We start from the raw sequence: 22,856 nt of genomic DNA on the forward strand, positions 1-22,856 counted from the left end.
AAAAAATGTGCAACTATGGAATTTCACAGTTGTGCACAAATTCCTAATCAGGTTAAGGTTTGTGGATGTATTCCAGACTGAGTTAGGGGTCAATGGGCAGTACTAATTGGCACTGATGCTGCTGAAATTGTGTAATCAAGTATTGTGCTGATTGTCACAGGGTGTTGTCGTCCCTTCACCTCCTCGCCCTTGTCCCCGTCTTTATTTAGCAATGTATATTAATCAAATGTGCAAAGGTTGTGTTTGGCTTGTTTCCTCTGTGCCCTTTTTCTCAGACTTGAGGATACTGATCAATGCTAAAGACAACATGACTTAATGTGAGAAAAGTAGAAGAAAGTTCAAAGAAACTTGTGTAAAGATTAGGATGCCTCTAGATGTTTATTTCATGTAATAAATTAAGATTTAAAGTGTGCTACAGAAAGCTTTAAAATGATCTATAGATCATTGAGAATACAGCTTTCCTTTTTTTTGCCAGCTGCTGGAAAAGAACTTCTCTAGTACTGCTGCTTGTCCTTTTACCAAAATGTTTTGTAGGTATGTTACCACATTTGGCTAGTGGAGATATGTGTGGGTATGACAGTCAACTGCTTATCTCTTCTAATAATGCTTCCATGATGATAACATACCAGACATTGTATTTGATAGCTTATTTTAATACAACTTTTTTGATTTTTTGTGAGATGTGGGAGGGAGGAAGGACAGATAAATCAACATTATTATGCTGGTTAGGAAACCTTAATCACACCTTAAAGAGTTTTCAGCTTTAGCAAGTTTTGAGGTATTTCAAATTCATGTTCCAACAGGTAGGGTTTGATAGGCAAAAGTATTTTTTCCTGCATCTTTTGTCTTTACTAAAGCAGAATTTCCCAATAGTTCACAGAAATAGCAATAAAATAACTATTACTGGAATGCTGTATAATGTGTTGGCTTTGAATTGATTTGTAAGATTGTGATGATTATAATTTGTCTATGTGAATGCAGACTGTATAACTTTCTGAAATATGGAATATTGCTATTAGAAAATTGTCTCTGTGGGCATTTGCCTTGAATCTATGAAAAATGAAAAAAGTTTTAGCATTTTCTTCTTTATTGCTTGAAAATGTTTGAAGTTAGGATCTTTATTTATTGGTTTTAGTTACTCAAGTGACGCAAGACTGATTAGAAAACAAAATCATTAAAATATAGCTACAAAAGTCTTCTTATTATTCCAGTTGAATAGCTGGAAGATAAGACAAAAAGCATAAGGATTTTTTTCTGCCCCAAGTATGAAACTCCTACTGCTCACTGATAAGAAATGATTATTGCGTAATCATATTAAGTACAAGTGTGTACATAATTATAAGTACCAGGGTACTGGGTATGGATTTGTATTTTGTTCAGAACAGTGTTCTCACACACTGAAGTACTCACACTTGGACTATGTGAGTTGGACTTTTTGTTGGTGTGTGCATCTTATCAACCTTTTCAAGAGGTTGCTCAATGCTGTGCAGGTACATTGTCTGCATGCCAGTAACCTCAGTGTTCCTAAAACTTCTGAGTTGCCTTTGAAAGACAGTCCGTGTCTATTTTGTGAATCATGATGTATGAAGGGTATTAGAGGAGTATATTCCTTGCAGCAGAAACGTATAACATAAAAATCTCATGTGCCTGGTGCTTGCACTTCAGTATGCACTCACTATTCCTATCAGCACAATTCCATATAGAAATGGAACAGTGATATATTTAAAAGGCTGTTTAATTAAAAATAGGCTTTGATTATTTTTTTTTCTGATGTATTTGAAGGGGATAAACCAAATTTGCTGTATTGCCAATATAATTAAAAAAAAAAAAAAAAAAAGTGTAAGGTCAGAAATGTTATCTAGATGGGCAGCATGACTTACCAGTAGAAGAATAAGGAAACTGTTTATGTTGAGTATATTACATGTGGATAAGTATATATTTTAAGTGGACGTGCTATATAGAATTTGTTAAAGACCCTTTTGCTTAATGTTTCAAAAAGTAGTAGTATAACTCTTTGACGTGTCTGCATTTAAGGCCATCTCTGGTCTTTATCCAAAGGTGGATTTACTCAGGAAGACTTGAGGGAAGAAAAAACATAATTCTACCATTGCTTTTGAAGACAGTTTTTAGCAGAACCATTTAGTATTACAAACAAAACTCCAGGGCTTCCCTGTGTATGGGTGAGGTTATGTAAAAATGGCTGAATTTTAGAACTTTGAGACCTCAGTGATCATTCCTGCTTTTGTGTTTTATGGGTGCATGAAAATATATTTGAAAACCTAGAATGCTGTAAAATTGACAACTTGTAAAGAAATTCCATTCCTCCTTCCACACCAACCATAAACAGAAGGAAGGTTACTCAGAAGCTAGCTGCATGAATTTTCAGTGCTGTTAAATCTAATTTGTGGCAATCTCGGAAGACTACTGCCTTCTGAATGTATACTAGGACACTATTTGACAAAGCCTTTTAATTTTATTTAGGCTATGTGTAGAAAATGTTCATGAAAATTGCAGGATGCACTTAATCCCTCTCTCCTACTCCTCTTTTTCCCCATCTGCTCCTTTACGGAATTCACCAGTGGCTGATGTGGGCAATGGGGTTGTTTCAGTTGAAATCACACTCTTAACTGCTTGAACTGCTTAGTGTTTCATCAGAAAAAGTTGTGGCAATCCTAACTCCCACCCCATATTGATCTACAGCTAAGGTAAAAGAAAAGCATTGAAGAAAGTGTTGCCTAACAGAGGGCTGGTTGATGTAAATTATTTGTGCTAGGTCTAGATTATATTGCTGAAGAGACTGTATATAAAAAATTGCCCCAGAAAAAAAAAGACTTACATTTCTGGTTAAATAAACAAATAAAACGAACAAAAAAAGTCCCAGTATGCTAGGAACTTAGTGCTCCTCACTATTTAAAAATATATATGAAAACTAAGCCACATCACACTAGAAATATTAACCAGTTCTTTCCTAGAACCAGTCAATCTCTATCCTTTTCTAACATTAGTTTAAGAGTAAAAGAATAACGATGGTGTAAACTCTGTGTATTGTGTTTAACTATTGAACAGTGAAGATTAATTATTAAACTCAGACTAAAGCAAAAGAGGAAACTTGTACTGGTTTACATTTACTAGTGTTTTAATTCTCATACAGTTGCTTCACAGAGTTTATAATTCCATTGGATAGGCCACAGAATGCCAGACCATAGTAAGCTGAATTTTAGAGTTTAATGAGAATTTCTTTCAGGTGATTACAACGGTCTGTGCTTTTTTTTAGAGGCACTATTTCTTTGCCTGGTTTCCATGAAAGAGAGAGACCATCAAAGACCATATAGCCTTCAGCTCTGGAGGAATCTTGTTGAAGTTAATAGGTTTGGTCACTAGCATCAATTTATACAGGACCTTAATGAATTGGGTCAATTGAGTGGATAGTTCATGTTGAGGTAGCTCTTGATGGATCTGTGTTGTCCAGAATTAAGATGATCAGGAGCATATCTTACTTATCACTTGTGGATTTTGTTTCATAAAATGAGATTGGTCTGATTCAAATACAAAAGAACAGTATTTTTCTTCTCATCCTGGGGGATTGTTCTTTGCAGTTCTTAGATCCCCTCTCTAACATTCAGAAAACAAATACAAAGCAGCTATACTCTGAGCAGTTTTGAGTCTGAAAGCTGAAGCATATCTTGCGTTTCTGGATTGTTGATGCTACGCTGCTCCACCCGAGAAGAGCAAGCAGCCTGTGTGCGTGTCTTAAGTCCTCTTCATAGTCTACATGCAGGTTTTGATTGTTTCATGTAATCCATTGGGTCAAGTGGAAGATGTCAGTGTTGTAATGAAGTTGTTACCTTGATGAGCAGTGTTGAGATCAGTAACATTTCATGTAACTGTATGTTGCTTGTTCAGTTTGCTTTTTTGAAGTCTAGGAATTTCTAATGGAAAAGCAAGACGAGAACATCAATCAGAATGAATTTTATCCCTTAAAACCTTACATCCTAAGTGCAAATGATGTATCTGAGTCACACATAAGAAACTTAATGTGATCATGCAATAAAGGAACATATCCCAATGCTTAGGAATGATTAACTGGCATTTTGAAACTGTATGTTGGAATTTTGTATTCTTAATGCCATAATACTATTATTTAAATTATACATTATCTTAGTTATAATTGAAATAAATTTGTATTCACTTGTCTAAAAGTTTCTGGATATGTATAGGTAAGTGTAATGATGGGGGGAGAATCTGACACCTCAGCTTTATTTACTTATGTTCTGCTTCATAGAGCTGAAAACTTTACCATCTGCAGTTGGAAATAATAGAATCTTTCAGCACAGGTAATGACAGGATTCTTTGTGTCAGCTCTCTTTGGGAATTTTTAGGGTAGAGGAAAGAAGAATAGGTAAATTAATTCATGAATGTATAAGCTAAATTCTAATTCAGGTGAATTGCAGTTGGAGGCAGACATTGCAGCAAGAAATGTATGCTGGTATCTTAATGGTTTGAAATTGATAGAGCACTTCATTTTTGATGGCTATTCTCATAATATAACATTAGTTTCTGTCAAGGGAGGATGTCATGGCTCAAAAATGGGAAGCTGCATAGAAACAAGTTCATATTTCTAGAACTGTTTCTGCATGTTTCTTTTCTTTGTGGGCAAGATTGCTATCTGTTTCAGCATAACGTTTGCAGTATGGTTCTAAAGTGTGTGTTGAGGTTTTTTCTTTTTGTTTTGTTTTTTGTTCCTGAAGAAATTCTGTCTCAAGATTTAACTGATAATTGCTCATTTTTAGTACTTAGTACTGAGTGTCCCGTAACTGTGGTTTTGCAAGTGTAAGCCTGCTGTTATACATATAGCTTTCTCAGACTACATTTTTTACTGTGTGTTTCCTATCTTGTAGCAAAGTCTTCCTTGATTTAATTTACTTCATGAACCAAAACTCTGTACCAAGAAGTTACTTAGGAGAGGTAGGGTTACACAAAAAGTAGTTTGCATGGAAATGTTTTCATAAGTGAAGAAACTAATGAGTTGCAGACAAACTAGCATAGGAAGAGTTATTACATATGAAGTAATGGAAAGGGAGGAAAGCCTGTATTGTTTAGTGTAGGATGGGTTATTGCACAGGATCCTGACAAGAGAATGCTTTCAGTTTAGGGTAGGATGACTGTATGAAGTTGCTTCTAAGGAAACTGGTGCTGAGAGAATGTATAAGGTAACATTTCTATGGCTAGTCTCCATGTGGGTGTTATAACATACGTGTGTGTGTGTGTGTACAGTCTTCATGATAAAATAATTAATGCATGCGCTGCTGTATTTAAGGCTGCAGGATAACTCCTTTTAATATATTGTTGTCACCAAAATCCCATAGGTAAAGCAGAGGGTGTACTTAGGACGTGGAAAGAAACATGTATAAGTTGTCTTAACTCTTCTCTTTTTCTGCTACATTCATTGCATGAACTCCTAAGAGATTTAGCTACAAATGTACAAGGTATGGCTTTTTCCATTTTGTACATTTTTGTACATTTTTGTACAAGGTGACTTTTTCCAGGTCCTTAGACTCTGTGAGACAAGTAGGACTTAATTTTTTTCTCTGGAAAAAATTCACCTGACTTCAGCTTTACACAATTGCTCTGTGCAATGCAGTGAAAATGTTAGCTTTATAATCCTTTATTTTTTAAAAAAACCTGTGATATAAAAAAAACCTGTCTTTTCAGTTTCATATTTTCATTCACACTGCCCTAATTGTTTGGCTTTCAGCATGCTACCAAAATTTTGCACCTGCAAAGCACAATTTCAGTGTTATAATTATTGATAGAGGGCTTGGCAGCACAGATTTCTGGTGCTTTAAAAGGCACAGAGTAGATGGTCTAGGTCTTAGAATGACTTGGAGGCTTTTGGGGACAGATGGGATGTGTCTTTTCTTTATACCTTTTTTGACAGAAGCTGAAATTTATTTGACCCTTGTCACAAGAAACATCTCACCCTGTGGATGTATGGTATCATAAAAGTTTGAAAGAGTATTGTCAATCTTTGGCTTTACTGTGGAAGGGCTGCCTTACATCATTTCCATGTAACTTTCTTTGCTGCTTGTATCTGAAAAGCAATTCTTTTTAGCCTGGTTACCACTAGCGAGTCAAACTGGGCATGGAACTAACGTCTTAGCTGAGTGTTTTGCATGACTAAGGCTTGCAATCTAAATCCCACGTGTAGAATAAATATGTCAGTATTTGTATTTTAATGTTGGGATGTATGTCTGCTTAAGCTGGCAATTAAATTGCCTAGAAAGAGTCCCTCTTCCAACTCCACTTTTTATTAAAAACAAGGTTTGAACTGTTGGTTTAAATTAATAACTGTCAAGAGAATATTTTCTTTCTTTCTGTCATTGTCAGTTTTATACCTTGCAGAAGTTTGTGTTTCCCTCTGCCAGTTGTTATGGCCAGGACAGTTCTGACAGATTGAGTGTACCTGTTTCTAATACCAGGTTGTGGTCGTGGTTTTGATTTGTTGATGACAACAATTTTTGAATTTATTTTTGATGCCTTTATCAAAATGGCAGCATATGTGTGTATATTAAAGATGATTGCTATAGAATGTATTTATGTAGATGGATAGAATGGGATTGTAATGCTATCAGTGATGTGTTTATTATAATTATGCATATACTTTTAAATCAATACCAGAAGTAATCTATGAACTTTTTTCATATAAGCCTGTGGTTACCAAAATTGAACATTCTCACGTTTGCATTTCATACCTTCATTATAAAAACTAGTCTTGTTTCCTTTGGGGATCAAACCAGCCTAAGAGTCAATCCCTTTTCCAGTGTGGAAATCAGAGCATAACATAGCTATTTAATATAGTCTAGCATGCAATCCGATTGCAGCTGGATGAAAATACTTATGCTTATATTCGGAGCAAATAAGGAAGGAAATGCTCCTAGGAGAGTGTTTTGTGAAGCATATCAGTTAAGTACTAGCTTACGCCATTAAGTTTTCTGCTTTATTCTTCTTGTTCGAAAAAAATAATAATAATGTAGAACAGGTATTCTAAATATGTATATAAATCTCTTCGTATTGCCGTCATGAAGTGGTGAGTCCTGCTCTTACTATAAGGAACAGTATACAGGAGTCTAACATTTCTACTGTGTTATATTTTAATGTTTTATTTTGTATTATTCTGTTAAGGAATTCCATTCTACCTTCCCTACCACTTGCAATTAAGCTCTTTTAAGGCATGCAGTTCTTTTTTTTCCTTTGAATTGTGACAATGACTCCTATATGTTTAATCTAAGGTTAGAAGATATTTTTCACTATCATTATCCTCATTACTTGCCTCTTAAATGCTTTTCTGCCTGATACATATTTTCTTTCAGGATACTTGAATCAAATGTGGGCCAGTATTTCAAATAAGAGCATGCTATCAATTTTGTATGCTCTGCTTACATATTTTCAGAACTACTTTGCGCTGCTTCTGTGCTGTTAAAAACCTCTATTCCTTTTCTGGCAGCTTATAAATTCCTTAGCAGATGTTTTCATTAAGTGGTTGAATGTATTATCCAGTCTTTTTCCATTCAATCTTTTAAAACTCTACATTCAGGAATAACTCAATGTGAGAAGTTCAAATTGCTTTCTGTTTTCTGCACTTGTCAACATGTTGCCCAGTTCCATTTCTCTAGAGTTTGTTTACAGTCTTGTAATGGGGTGGCGGGAGAGGGGAGGATGTTTCCCATGTAGTTCCAACCACTTTGTCATGACTTTTTCTTTCTTTTTCTTCCCAGAGTGTTAATTATATTAAACCAAGAGTTCTTATTATGAACTTAAGAACATTCTGGATCAAAGGAATAGAATGTTGATTTAGGTGAAAGATCCTTTCTTGCTGCTTTCCATGCTTTTTTTTTTTTTTTTTTTTTTTTTTTTTTTACAGATGAAGCAGGGAAAAGTCTTTCTTTAAATACACTTCTTTCCATGTTCAGTAATGAATTGTAGATATGAGAAGGGTGTATACATAACTTGGAAGAACGAGCTGTATTGATACTTGTGTTTCTGTTCTTTCAGACCTACTGTCAGACAGTGAGGTTCTCTTGCAGGAGTGATAGTGGAGAGACATCATGGCACTTAAACCTTTGTTCTTATTGTTGAGATTTCTCCCTTGTCCAGATTTTAAATGCGTAATACTCTTGTCATCGACTTTGAAGTCAGAATTTACAACTTTGTTATTCATTGTGCAGCTGTGACTCAGTTACATTACGTGAATTGTGACATCTAGTAAGTATATAATGGCAAAAAAGTAGACTTGTTCTTGAAATGTGTGTCCTGTTTATGTAACTGCATCCCACTGCACCCTTTGTTTGGAAGCCTAAAATCCTAGATCCTTTAAAATAAATAAATTAAACAACAACAAAGCCCCCAAACACTGCATACTTGAATAGTCACATCTTCTTAGTTGTCAACAATTACTAATATCTAACTGGTAGCACTTTTTTTTTTTTTTTAAATCCCCACTGTAGTAGCTTGTTATTTCTCTTTTGCCAGTATTGGCTCTGATTATTTGGCTAATTGTTTTTCTGCTGCAAATTGGTCTTGGTTAGTAATTTAAATGTAGCCTGCTAAGTAATAATAAAAGAGTACTGGCTTAAATACATTTTAAATGTAAGTGAAGCACATGCTCTCAGATGAGAAGTTGAATAAATCCTTTCTCATATATATATTGCTGTAGAGTTCAAAAATTCTTGGATAGTTACCCGAATTTAACATTTTATTGTTTCAGTAATGTATTACTGTAATACATTTTATTACAGATGTTGATATTTTCAAATAAAATAATAGAGAATGATAAATGAGTGGAGTCTTCAAAATGGAAAACCTGTGGTTTCATATTTTTAAATTATTTGTGCATACCATGAGCTAGTTTGGAGAATCCTTTTGCTTGGTAAAATTCTGTTTAGATCTCAACTTTAATTGGCAGAAGTACAATGCAAGGCTGTGACTTTCTTTGAGAGCAGCATTTTGTAGCTTTAATGTTAAATGTAAAGATTTCAGGTCTAATGATTCATCAGCTATATGTCTCATATTCTGCTATTTTTTACCAAATGAACCAGTTCAGTATAAGATGATGAAAGTGATTTTAAGTGCTCTTATGGGAATTTTTTCAGTAATTATTTTTTTTGTACTTGGTTTTAACATTGAGAGACTGTGCTCCCATCTAGAACTCTATTGTTCAGTGCTTTAATATGATTTTAAATTTGCTTGCTTGCTTGGTATTTAAGGAATCTGAACAATCAGTCCTTATGTCAAAATATTTGAGTATATTTAGTTATTGCTGCTACTAATAACTAAATTTGTTTAGTTATTATGGTTCCTGCATAAGAACTTTTGAGTGATAGTAGGGGAAAAAATAGTCTTTAAAATAAACATGAGAAATCTGTTATATGCCCTGTTTGCTTTGGGACAGACATGAACACTCTGTAAATGAAATTTGGTACTCTTAGTTGAGGCTGTTTCAGCTTTGAATAAATATGCACAGGATTTAATGTGTTGAACCAGTTTGTTTTAGAGAGACACCCCTGTGGTACCTGATGAATTTATTTTTCTCCGAAGGTTAATTGGGGCACAGCAAACCAGGCACTGAATGTAAGCAAGAGGTGTGCTTTACAGATGCTCATGTGAAAATCCCAGTGCAAGTCTGCATGTCAGCAGAGATAGTCACACAGTTGTTCTGCTTATGTTTCTCTCTAGACAGCGTCCAAGTATGTCGGGTGCAGCCTGGTGAAGTGTCTGCCGCTCCACCAGGGAGCTTTGGCTCCAGGGTGGGCACAGCCACTGGGCACTGAGCTTTTGGGAAGTGCTTACATAGGGAGTCAGTGCTGTAATCCATGTCCTGACTAACTTGAGTGTTTGTGCAAGTCCTTAAAAATGTTTGTAACATCCAGGTGGATAATTTGAAGGGAAGAGTTGACTTGTCCTAAAGCTGAACTAGGAAAGCAATTTTGGCTGAAATAGGTGTGGACTACTTCTGAAATGATACAGCAGAGCTGCTTGCCTACATCCTTTTTAAGCCACATGAGCAAAGCAGGCCTTAACTTCTGAAAAAGGCTTTCAGGAGGACTGCAAATGTACCCTTCGAGAAACAAATAGTTTGTGTTTACATTTTTCTGTAAATGTGGTGCAAGAGTGGCACTTCAGGTGCTTTTCATCCTGGGATATAGTTTATGCTCTTGGTCTTTAATGTACGTGCTGACTAAAATATTCTGAAAGTATCAGAACAGCTAGCTGTATTTATATAGGCAGCCACTCATAGGAAATCTTCATTGAATGAAAGTGGATGGATCATACAGTAGAGTTGGCACAGAAAGATCTGTTGTGTAAAGCTGTTTTCCCTCATTCTCCTAAGGTAAGCAAATAGACAAAAAGCACTACACAATGTTCTTCAGGGATAAGTAAAATCTTACTCCATCATATACAATAAGACATTGCACTGGGTTTTGTTTCTGTCAGTATTCTTCCAGGACGTAGCACAAGCTCTGCCCTTCAGCAATGGCTTTTTAGACATCTGCTTTCCTATGCTGCAGTTACAGCCTTGATGCTGAAGCTGGCTTACACTAGAAGAGGTCCCAAAATGGAGTTTGCTTGAAGGTCAGATGCGTGGCCCAAACATTGGGACAGAAATATGTGGGATACTGGTGGGGAAGGTGGACTTTTCCTTTTCATGGTAGATAGCCGCTAGGTGACCTTAACTGTAATATGAAGTTGCACCTGAAGTTTGACACCAATGCAAATTCAATTTTTAACAAGTCAACTGTGAGTTGACTTGTTTGACCACAAGCTATACGTGGGTTTTCTGTAAGTTAATTTCTTAGGTGCTATGCCATTAGAATACTGTTTTTTACTTACTGTGATAGTAACATCAGAATGCTGAGAACATTTACAGTAAGGCTTTTCTGAATTGTTTTCTCACCTCTTGGAATTTTCATAGTTTCTTCAGATATGCCAGACAAAATTCTAACTCAAGAGAATTACAGACCATGGTGATTTTACCCTGCTGGGAAGCTAAAATCCAGCACAGCTGCTGTCTCACACCACCCCCATACCCCCTCCCCCCAAAAGAAGGGCAGGGGGAGAAAGTGCGCTTGAAAGAGGCGGGGGGGGGGGGGCGAAAGGCTCACGGGTTGAGATAAGGATAATTTAATTAAAGGGAAAAGAAGGAGTGTGTGTTTGTGGGGGAAAACAAACAAAGGCTGCATGGAAACACAGAGGGAAGAAAAACAACTAGTTTTCTCTACTTCCCATCAGTGAGTGGTATTTGGCCACGTCCTGGGAAGCAGGGCCTCAATACATGGAGAGGTTGTTTGGAAGGACAGGTGTCTTCATAACGAGAACCTCATTCCTCTTTCCTCCCTCTTATTGCTGGGTGTGACACCACGTGGTAGAGATGCATCCCTTTGGGTGGTTTGGGTCAGCTACCCTGGTGATGTCACCTCCCCACCTCTTTCCCACCCCCAGCCTGCTGGCTTTGTGGGGCTTTGGAAGGAGTCTTGGTGCTGCGCCAGCACTGCTCAGCAATAGACAACACTGGTGTGATACCAGTGCTGTTCTAGCTACAAGTGCAGAGCACAGTGACTTGTGGAAAACGGACTCCACAGCCAGTAAGATTGTAAAGTAGCTATGTTTATTCAGTGCTGGGCAGCACAGGGAGTAGCCCCACCCAAGTTGTGCGCACCTGATGCGGCAACTTGCCTTGTTTATATGCAGTAAAGAGTTACATATGATGAAGTTTCACAATATGCCTGTACATATTCATAACCGGTCCCTGCTTTGTATTAAAATTAGTTCTAAGGAGTCATTTACATAAACTCCTCCCATCTGTGCTTGTGCAGTGTATCCTGGTGGTGGTCGTCGGAGGTCATGGGGATGAAGATTGATGAGACTTCCTCGTCAACGCTAGTTGACCTCTTGTCTCTGTGCAGACTCAGTTGCTCCTTGGCTCTTGTCCATCCACAGGACCAGTTGCCACCAGTTTCTTAAGATAGGCTCACACTCTTATTAGCAGACTGACCTTGTTAAAGGGGCCCAAAGCTTCTTGCTTTAGTTAAATTAACTAAATACACCATGCACAATACACCATAGTTAGCAAAGACACTAAGTAGCATCTTAGTTTAATGCCATCAGCGCTCTATCTCTACTTGGCAAGATTCTCTTAACTCCCTTTCTCAACAGCACTGTATGGGCTGCTGCAGGGAAAGTTGAACACCATCCCAGCCAGACCCAGTACACCGATACTTCAAATTCATTCATTTCACTTATTTGTAGTGTTCTTCTGTTATTCCAAGCATCTAGATCTTTACTGGCCAGATACTTTTCTTTTCCTTGATAGCCTTGAGCACTTCGCTTCTGTAACAGTGAGCCTGCCCAGTATTCTCCTTGTGGTCTTGCTCTGAATGGTAGTGTTACAGGATTAAGAATACTTCTTACTTAAAACATACAATGCTACTTAGTCCTTAGTGTAGCTTTGTGTGCATTTTGCTCTCCTTTTGGAGCTGGGTTGTAGTTTCATACCTGTTGGTGTTCACTGGAGTGTAAAGAAGCGTGTGTGTATGGTTTTGGCTTGGTTTGTTTGTTTGTTTTTAAAGCATAATCTTAATTCCCTCTTGCAAGGCTTCTCTAAGGAAACAGTTAACTTCGCAGAGATCTGATATAATTTTTTGAAATTTATGCAGTGCTGGAGGAGAGTAGCGACATGACTCCAGATTTTAACAGGGTCTTCCAAATGGAAGTAATTGTTTGGAGGGTGAGGGTGGCCATGAGTTACAGCTGATGATCGTCTCTGATTTAAGAACAGTTATTTATTGCGTTGTATATGTAAAGCAGTTTGAACCCCCCACATTCCATTGTGAGGCTATGCAATTTTAAAAGATATATATCTTAAATTTAATTCCCCAAACCCTGCAAATTGGTGAATAAAATATTTAATTTCAAGTAAGAGAATTTTTAGTCTGATGCTCCAGTCAGGTCTGTGTATATCTGTGCTGAGTCCTTTTGTTTACAGTGGAACACTGTACAGAAATAAAAGTTCCTTTGTCTGATTTGCTGCTATATAGCTGGTTCTTGCTCTGGGGCCAAGAAGACTTAGGTTCATATGCAGAAAAAGTGATTTCTAACTTTTTACTGCAGCTTTGAAAAGGTTCCACCTGGTTACTTCACGGGATCTATACCTTTGGTTTTGACACTGGAGATAGCAGGTTAGGTATGACTGAATGTTGTTCATTTACTTCACTTTCTTGATAGAGGTCTCCAGATACTGAAATACTTTAGTTTACTTAGGTTAGGCTCGCCTGTGTGCCATTTACCTTATGCTCAGCATGAAGGGATCTTGCTCCTGAATGTAGACAGTAGTGTAATGTATGAGTTTTTGCAAAGCCATTGGAATTTTTGGTTCTGTAACAAATATGTATTAACAATAATAGTAAGGAAGACTCTTTAATATATTCCAACTATGATTTGGACCTTTTTTTTTTTTTTTTTTTTTAACAGACATCTTCTCTGAAGTCAGCACATTGATTCGGCTAATTTTTTAGAAAACTTTTGTTTATCTTGCATCTTTCTTGCACTGTTTTTCATAAGAAATAATGCTTCAGTTTTCCTTTGTAGTAGTCGTGGAGTAGTATGTGTCAATAATACGTAAGGGCTTTCCATGTAGGAAAGACTTCCTTCTGGACTTGATACAGGCAATCCCTCCTTTTTTTTCCCTCTTAAAATACTGAGGGTTTGTTGTTGTTTTTGTATTTTTAACAGTAAATTGCTTTGTTATGGAAGGATCTAAATATATTTTTAGTGGATTTGATATATTTTACAGGTTAAGAGATATCCATACGTTACATTTGCTTTACTATATTTCTCCTTATTTGTGATCATGTGTTTCTTTTTATCTTTCAGAAAACAGGGCAGTATTTGAAGACTTGACAAATGCATCCAGGCTGAAAAACTGCATTTCTCCTCTTCCTCCTTTAGAAACTGACTTCTTTAAAGAGAGGTAAAGTTGCATGTTGCACTTCCTGTAGGTTTGTTTGTTTTTTTTTTCTGGGCAAAGTGAACTGAATATGAACTTCTTCAGTAGCTTGTTTGGTAATGTTTTAAATTAACTTGTATATACGTCTCTTATTCTGATAACTGATATCTTTTCCTCCTCTGTTGAAAGCTATGTCTTCAGAAACCTTTGTTTGCAGAGAGCTGTTTAATTGTTTTTTGTTATATTAAAGTATTATTTACCAATATTTCGGCTACAGTAAGCCATCCATGTGCTACTTGAATTTAAATTAATCTAATGTTGTTACTTCTGAATCTGATATCTCTTAGGATATTTAAACATGCTTTAGAAATCTGAGGCAGATTCTTATACCCAATCTCAATGACTTGCTAGCTGCCAAGGGCCATACTAAATAGTATGTGTAGTCTCATTTGTACAAAGTTGTATGACATGAACCTATAGCTCCAACACAATTTAATATTGCATTTCAATTCTTTTTCCATTTATCAGGTGCTGACCTGGTCTTAAGTACAAATTTTCCTTTAGAAATCAAAAGAAAAATGTTCTTAGACCAGACAGGGAATTTCAATCATGTAGGCTGGCTATTTGAAATTCATCGCAGGACTTCCATGGTGTAACTTGTATACCAAGCCCATAACTTTTGTTTGAGCCTAAATAATTTTCAAAGCACACCTGAGAGAAAATTGTAAAAAGTAGATTTCATTTCATGTTTACTTGCCTTTTTCCTGTAAATTTGCAACAATTTTGCAAACAGTAGCACTTCAGATACTCTTCATGTTACTTGTATGTAGTTAATGATGTGAGTTTATGAATTACAGATAGTAGTAATACCTTTTATCTTGTTATCATCTGTTTTTGGAAGTGTTTCTGTTTTTTCTGCATCCCAGGCTAAAAGGAAAGGTGACTGTATTAAAGGGGATAAAAGTTTTAATTATTATTTTATTTTTAAAAGGATGCTTTGAAGTTGTTAAACATTTGTAGTTTTTAGGAAAAAAGTGATAAAGATACCTGACAATGTGTGTTAGTTTTGTTACATATAACTTTTTTTTTTTTTTTTTTTTTTTTTTTTTAATAAAAAAAAAGGGGTGGGGGCAAAAAAATGCAATCAAAGTATCTCTTAGAATAGGGTGTCCCCTTTTTGTCTTGTTTCTGTCTAGGTCGATGTTTAATTGCAGGTCCTGTCAAAACCAAACTTGTGATGAAACTGTAAGAGAATCACCGCCTTCTTGTGTCTAATATGTCTTTAAAAATCCCTTGTATTTTGCTGTCTCCTCCATTTACATCTTTTCAGGTCACTATTCTTGATTGCTTTCCTTTTTTGGGAAGGTTGCCCAAGAATTACATGTTGAGATCTGTGGCCAGATGAATTTAAAAGGCCTCAGAAAGTTCTGAGTAACAATTTCTCCAGCTCTCCTTTACCCTTTGGCTAGTAGATCAAAGCTCCTGTCTGAGAGTTAAGACAATAAATAGTTTTGAGCAAGGAAAATTATTTCAGTAATGCTATTTTTTTTCCATAGTTCTTAGCAGCAAGAAGTCCAGTAGTTTGGAGATCTAAGCTAAGTCCATCTGAATACCTAACAACTTCAATCCTGTTAAGATTTTTTTCAGTCACTTTATACTCAGGGTAAGAGCTTTAGTTCAATCTCTTCAGTGTGACCCATAAGCAACTGTTGAAAGGAGGCTCTTTATTGCACACAATGCTCAAAACCCTGTTAAGCTACTTGTATGATTGGCTGTATATAAATCTGTAGTGAAGTTAACTATATGATTAGGAATGTAACGCAGTGTTTAAAAAACAAAACAAACAAAAGACCATGCTAGGTCATATATACACACAAGATAGTTTTCTTCCAAAATACAGAGGTTGTACATTGTATCTTTTTTTTTTTTTTTTTTTTTTTTTTTTTTTTTTTTTTTTGCTAACCTTCATCTTTTTGCTCTTTTCTTTTGTATCTTGAAGAAGGCTCTTCTTATTTCTTCATGTAAATCTTTTGTAAGCTATCAGAATTTTTAAGGTGTATGTATACTTTGTCAGAAATGCAGTAGTGAAAGTAATCTAAAGGAGTTGGGAGAACTCTTTTATTATTTAACTGGGATAGTCAAATAAATCACCCCGCAAAGAATGTTGGAAGGGATTTTTGTGTACTGAGTGTATGATGATGTTGTTACAGGTCATTTTTCTTCATCTTTTCAGTTTGCTGCTTGTTAGGTCTGAAGGTCTTCATGATGCTGCTGTAAGCTGATATAAGTATTACAACAGCTCTTCCTAGTATTCCTGCCAACACACACACATGCACACCCTCCTGTACAAGACACTGTGAAGGTTGTAGAAGAGGCAAAGGCATGCTTCTGTTTTTAAATGTCTTCTGCCTCTCCTGTAGTTAGAACAGATTTTGCTAGATTTTTCACTTTTTCCTGAGTGAAATAGCATAATGCTGTTGCTGCAAACTGAAGAAATTGATTTTTAACTTTCAAACAAATTATACTTAAATGTGGTTTGGACCCACTGTTTAATTTTTTGAGATCTTATATATCATTAGGACACGCTTGCCATTTATGACAGGTCTCTCAACAGGTGGTGGTATTACTTTGAGTGCAGGTTTTGGTATCTTATATTTGAATGTGTTCTTTTAACGAGAGAAGCTATGCAAAGGAAGTGAAGCCTGAGAAGATAAGGATGAGACTGAATTGATTTGAAAGCTTGCAGGCAATTTGTGAGAATTCAAAAGATGTTACAATATTATCATTGTATTATAAAACGGAAAATAACACTAACAATTGTCCTTTGAAGTTTCTTTTTGTTTGCATATTTCTGAGCATTCCAGTGTATTTTTAGAAGGGCTAAATTTTGAAGCGTTTCTTTTAAGCTGCACAATTCTTTTAAGAACAAGCTTTAAGGAGTAAAGTTCTGCTATTAGGATTTCTAATAACTGGTATTATGAAACCGCTTTGCTTTGAGGTGTATGTAGAACTGTCATTACAATGTTTTTTGTGGTTTGTTCCATGATGTTATTTATTTTGCTCCACTTGTCTTTTCTTTGTGCTGTATTTGGTAAGGGAGCAAGAATATATGATGCATTTGCCTTAAATAATGTACATTTTGACCTGAAGCACCGCGTCCTTCGCTTTCTGCCTCCCTCATTCATATGCAGTAGTTTTGAAAAAGAGTTTGAAGTGAGAATGGTTTGGTCATTGTTAGAACTGGGACAAGCTGTCAGAAATGCAACTTTTCTTGTTGTTGGATATTATATAAATGTACTGTGAAATTGTTGATAGCTTCTCATTGAGGTAGGATTTTACAAAACTAAGTTTTTCTGCCAGAAGTCTTCTTTACTTTCTTTTCTCTCTTCTAAAGGTAAGAGAGAAGCTATAGAAGTAAGAAAATGTTAGGATCAGAACGAGGTGTGGTGGAAGAATGGCTGTCAGAATTCAAGGTGAGCTCAGAAGATGAATGATAGCTGTACCATTAGTAACATTTTAAATATTATATTTCAAGTTTTTATAATGAATGAAGCTTGCAAAGCTCTATGTAAATACATCAACTGGTACCTAATATATGATGCATAGTTCTAATAGCAGTTGATTTATATTAGTTGTTCTTGTAGCACCAAACATTTGTCTTCTATAACAGTGATTTTTAAAACATATCTTACTTTGTAGATCAAGTTGACAGAATTTAACTGACAGCTGAATAATATTGCTTAAGTTTCTGATTGAGCAACTTCTCTATTTTGCCTTTAAAAACTTAGTAGAAATATTTGGGGTTTTAAAAATATCAAATAAAATATTGGACTGTTTTTACATATAATTTGCTTAAAATGAGTTGTTTTATCATGAAGAATTGGAAGTATTTTCAGCTATTTTGCTTGTTTATATTTAGGCTGAGTGAAATACAGGATAATGCATAAATGGAAAGAGACTGTATTTCATACCTGTTATAAAATTAATCTGTTATTTAAATTAAGATTTATTAATTCCTTGCAACATATATATGTAAGAATTCATTACATGGTGTTGTTCGAAACTTGTTGAGGAGCCAATTCTACAGATGCAATTCCTTGGTGGTGCTGTCTGTGCTCATTTTGCATTATCCACGCCTCTTGGTTAATCAACTTGAATTTTATTTAAGCCTTTGAAAAGTGCCTGTTAAATAAGGAATATCAAGAAGAGAGAGAATCCTCATTTCAAACTGGATCAAATGATTTTATAAAAGTTATTTGAAACTGCTTTTGAAGTCAGCCCTGAATGTTGCTGTGTTGCCCCCAAATGCAGTTTGTCTGAAGAATTGGTACTGAATGAACTAGGTTACAAGTCTGGAAAACTTAGTCAACTTCAGGAATTGTTCTTGATATTGGGGTGAGACTGAATGCTTTTGTGGAGACTTGAAGCATCAGTTTAGCAGATTAACCCACCCCTTTTTTCCCCCCCACTTTAGGCATTACCTGAAACACAAATTTCCAGCTATGCAGCTACATTGCACCGAAAAAAAACATTGGTACCAGCTCTTTATAAAGTGATTCAAGACCCAAATAATGAGGTAGGACACTTAAATAAATAAAGGTTAACACTCATAGAGCTTCTACTTCTACAACTACAAGTAGCGTAATTAAAAAGTGGAGATGGAAAGGAAGAGTTATCTTTCTGATGTGGTCTAACATTGGGTACTATCCCTCTTTTTACTCTCTTCTATTTTGACATTCACTTTAATGCTTTTCTGTTAAGACACAACCTCCTCTGCTTCCAAAAATACAGTTTATGCTGTCTTCTAAATTTTACTTGCTATATCAGAGATAAAGTAGACCTTACAGTGAAACTCAGTAAGATCTATGTGCATCTTACTTGGTGGCTTATTACAATGGAAGATAGAATCAGTTTATTAAATCCTATATGCAATTAAAATAGCCAGATTTTCTTTTGCATATTACTAGTATTATGTTTGAATAATTTGGTTTCTACCACTGTAAACAAGAGTGGAACCAGGGCCCCAAGATGTAAATATGCATGTACAATAAAAATTGTTATCCCCATTCATAATTCCTTTTGCACATGATGTAAAACTATGCTTTCCATTCCATTGTCTTCTATGTGTGATTCTGGGAAGGTGTTAAATTTTAACTTCTAAATAAATTGTGTAAGCATACCACTCTCTACTGTGTAAACTGCTTTAGATAAAGTGCTTCAAAATATTTGATTTATCATCCGAGATTTCTTGTATATTTGTAAATATAATGCCAAGGAAGCTTTTAATTTTTCTAAATACAATAAAAGCTCAGCTGCTTTTGGAAGCTGAATGCATGATTTAGCTTAAAAGATTACATAATTCTCATGTAATAAGTAATGCTTCGTAAGTGTCAATGTCACTGCAATGTTACAAATAATTTGCATAGTGACCTTTTTCTTTGTATTGAAACTGCTGTTATTCTCCCCAACTTGAAGCCACCTTTGCTGCTGTTGTCCTTTATCGTGTGTGTGTTACATAGTCAGAAGTATATGTAATGCTGTCCTTTGTTCTGAGAATAAGCATTTGTTAGTTGTTTTGTTTTTGTTTTTGTTTTTTTAATATGCAAAGAACCAGATTTGCAAAATAAGCATCTTAAGGATCTGAAGGTGATTTTTAAATTACAGCACACAAATGCTTCTCAAAGCTGCTGTTGCTGTTTGGGACTGATTCTGAACTCAAGTATAAGATACGCAACCCCAAACTCGAAGTCTATCTTAAAGTTCTGCTTGTTAAGGCTTTTTGTATTTCCTTGTCACGTTTCTTTGAAACTTGCATGTGTGTGAGGAGTATAACCTCACACAAAAACCATTTACAAAGGTATATAATAAATTTGTTACTTTGTGTAATTCTGTGGTAATACTTGGCTTTAAGACAGATTTTTTTCAAGTACTTTATATAGGGCTTTATCTTTTTTTAGAAAGATAACTGATTGCTTATGAAGATAAAACTTATGTGGCAAACCATTACCATAGCCTACTTGCTGTATTCTTCAACATGATGGACAAGTAATTTTTTTAGTACAACTTAATCATAAAGTTAAGTTGACCTATGTTTAAAACTTCTTGAAAGGGGCTGCTGTTTAGGCAGACTTGAATTTTGCTAGAATCACAGTACTATCTTAGTAAGAATGGTATTATTCATTTAATGTGGATCTACCATGTTTAAGAACCAAAATAAGCAATTGTTTCTTTTTTGACAGTTGTCTACCAATTTCAGAGCTAAGAAATGAAGGCAAGCAAACTGTCAAGTTAAATACCATTGTTACTTTCTAGTTTTTATGGAATTCCTTGTTTTTCTTAATATAATAAAGATAGTGACTGGAACACAAGTTATATAAAGAGGAGAGAGTGATCTTGCTCACAAGTAGCTTGTTTAACTGAGTAATCTTTTTTTCTTTTGCATAATGTTTGCTTTCTAAAGTAAAGTGCTTTGGAAGTACTGTGTTTTAGATAGTTTCATAATTTTTTGAGTTGGTTTACAGTTATAGACATAAATGGTCTATAAGCTTTAAGCTAATGCACTAGTGAAATTAAAATATTGACTATTCATGTGTGGCTATTTTAGATTTAACCTGGAAAGCTCAGCTTGAAACAAAAATGAGACTGCCTTTGCAATGCCAAGCAATTTCCAGACTTAGTACTCCTGAAATAACACCTGATTTCATAATTCGTGATATACTTAAGCATAAAATGAGCACATTATTTTCTACTCTGATTGAATTCATCAAAAAGACAAGCATTTCCAATCTTTGTTATATGTCTTATAACAAGTTAAATATAACTTAAGAATCATACCATATTATTTATTAAAGATTTGGCAACCTTGTAAAATAAGCCAAACTTTGAATCTATTAATTAGTCAACTTCCTTAAAACATGACCAGTGTGTATCTCTGTGAGGTGTAAAAATGAAGTTTGCAAATTATGTCATTGCCACTTACTGTATCTAAGTCAGTAAAAATATTATTTTAATTGTTATGCTAATTGCGCTTTAAGCTAACAGGAGAGCTCTTTTTGCCAGGTTTTAGTTTGTTAGAAAAGAGAGATGATTGTAACGGTCTTTTTGGCTTGTATTTTTTCGGCTGAATGCTGTACTACTCAGTCTACTTTAACATTGGACTGAAAGATCTTTGAGATTAAAAAAAAAAAGCGTGTGCCTGTTCATGTATGTATCCACTACAGGTGACAAATGCTCTGTTTATCCAGTGTCTTCTAACATCTGTAGTCAGAGAATTCATTGGAAGAGATTTTTTTTTTTTTTTTTTTTTTTTTTAAAAAAAACAAGTAATTAGGTTGGAATAAAAGCATTTTATTCTTTCTTTTAGTATCAATTTTTGTGTTTCCAGGTGGAGTAAGATCATACTGTATTTTGATAGGAAAAATTTGCTGCCTTGTGGCTTTGAAAATATTTTTATTGTAGCATTTCTGCTGTTGTAGCACAACTAATATGAAAGTTACTAGAAATGAACAGTATCTACATGCTTGCAGTACCAGTGACTGGATATCGCTGTATGTTTCTAGGCAGCGTGGTCTCACTTAAAAGACTAATTTTGTAAAATTTTCATTTGAAAGAAAGTAGAATTAACTCTGGTAGAATCTGATCTGACTTCAGCTAAAATAAATTATTCTTTTCCACTGTTTAATGGGATTTGTATTAGACTGACTAACTTCAAAAAGGAAACAGCTTTGGGTGACTGTCATCTCTAATCTAACAGAAGCGCTATTTATAGCAATGCCACTGTATGTATCTACTTTCTGATATTTGTTTAGCTCATCTTACACCTGTTATCTTCTTGCAGATGTGGTTGTATTTATTTCCATATTTCTTTTTTTTACACTATCTTTCTGTTTATACTTTATTAAAAACAAAAACAAAAACATACACATATATTCAGTGATCTCTGAATTATTTATTAACCACTTTTTGTTTGATCATCTGAAATGTGCTAGGCATTTCATAAAGTGAGAATACATTTCTCTCTCTGAGGATCTGACTGTCTACTGTAACAGAAGCTTTTAATAGTGTTACTTTTAGATAGGAGTTTGCACTAAGTAAATACTAAGACAGTATACATTTGCACCTTTAGAACATAAGGTGCTATACAAGTGTAATATATTAGAATAAATATGCTAAATAAAAAAATGTTTGCTGAACCTAATAAGGCAATGCTGTCAAAACATTCGCAGTAGAAGATTTACTGGCTTTTAATTTCACTTAGATCCCAAATAAAAAATGACATATTAAGGTATATTACATACATGGTTTGTAAGAATCTCTGTGCTCCAAATTACTGGACTTTACTCATTCTGTGTCAGCATTCTTAGTGTCAGCTTTCTTCCCTCCCTCTCATGTGGAGTCTGCCTTTGCTTCTGTTGTAAAAACAGGCTTTTAGCTTAGAATAATTAGACTGTCAATCAGAGGCCTTGTTACACAAGGTGCTTACACCAAGCCTTGCATAAGACGAGATTTGTCTGCTAGCAAAGTTTCATTTTACATAGATGTGATGTTATGGCTTATGTAACCAGTGGTTTAAAATAGCATGCTTCTTTGACCCGGATACTGTGTATTAGAACTGGAACTGTGTTCACATTTTCTTGGGCACTGTAAAGTTGATGCTCTCTTAAGGTAGCTATCTTGATAGAGATACTGTCAAATTTATGCTGGGTGTCTGTGAAGTATTAGAGTAAAATACCTAAGTCTAAATAAGTGTATATTAAGTTTTACAGTCATACAGATTTATAGCCTTGCATGTTTCTTGAATTTCCAAGTTAAGCACTTCTAGAAATGGCTCTTCCTCTCTTCTGGTAGCATGGGACTT

At 35.2% G+C, this 22,856-nt stretch overlaps 1 protein-coding gene across 3 annotated transcripts in view; it reads left to right on the plus strand.

Annotated features, from left to right (window-relative positions):
• The window catches only part of FAM126B (family with sequence similarity 126 member B), a 56,790-nt gene that overhangs the window by 8,042 nt on the left and 25,892 nt on the right, over positions 1–22,856 (plus strand). For all 3 annotated transcript variants that reach the window (XM_032189836.1, XM_032189839.1, XM_032189837.1), the window contains exons 3-5: positions 13,927–14,023; positions 17,394–17,472; positions 18,474–18,575. In XM_032189836.1, coding sequence (XP_032045727.1) covers positions 17,422–17,472; positions 18,474–18,575 — 153 coding nt within the window. In that variant the 5' untranslated portion in view covers positions 13,927–14,023; positions 17,394–17,421. The remainder of the gene's footprint in view (positions 1–13,926; positions 14,024–17,393; positions 17,473–18,473; positions 18,576–22,856) is intronic.

This window comes from Aythya fuligula, chromosome 6, assembly GCF_009819795.1.
Source record: "Aythya fuligula isolate bAytFul2 chromosome 6, bAytFul2.pri, whole genome shotgun sequence".
Lineage (NCBI taxonomy): Eukaryota > Metazoa > Chordata > Aves > Anseriformes > Anatidae > Aythya > Aythya fuligula.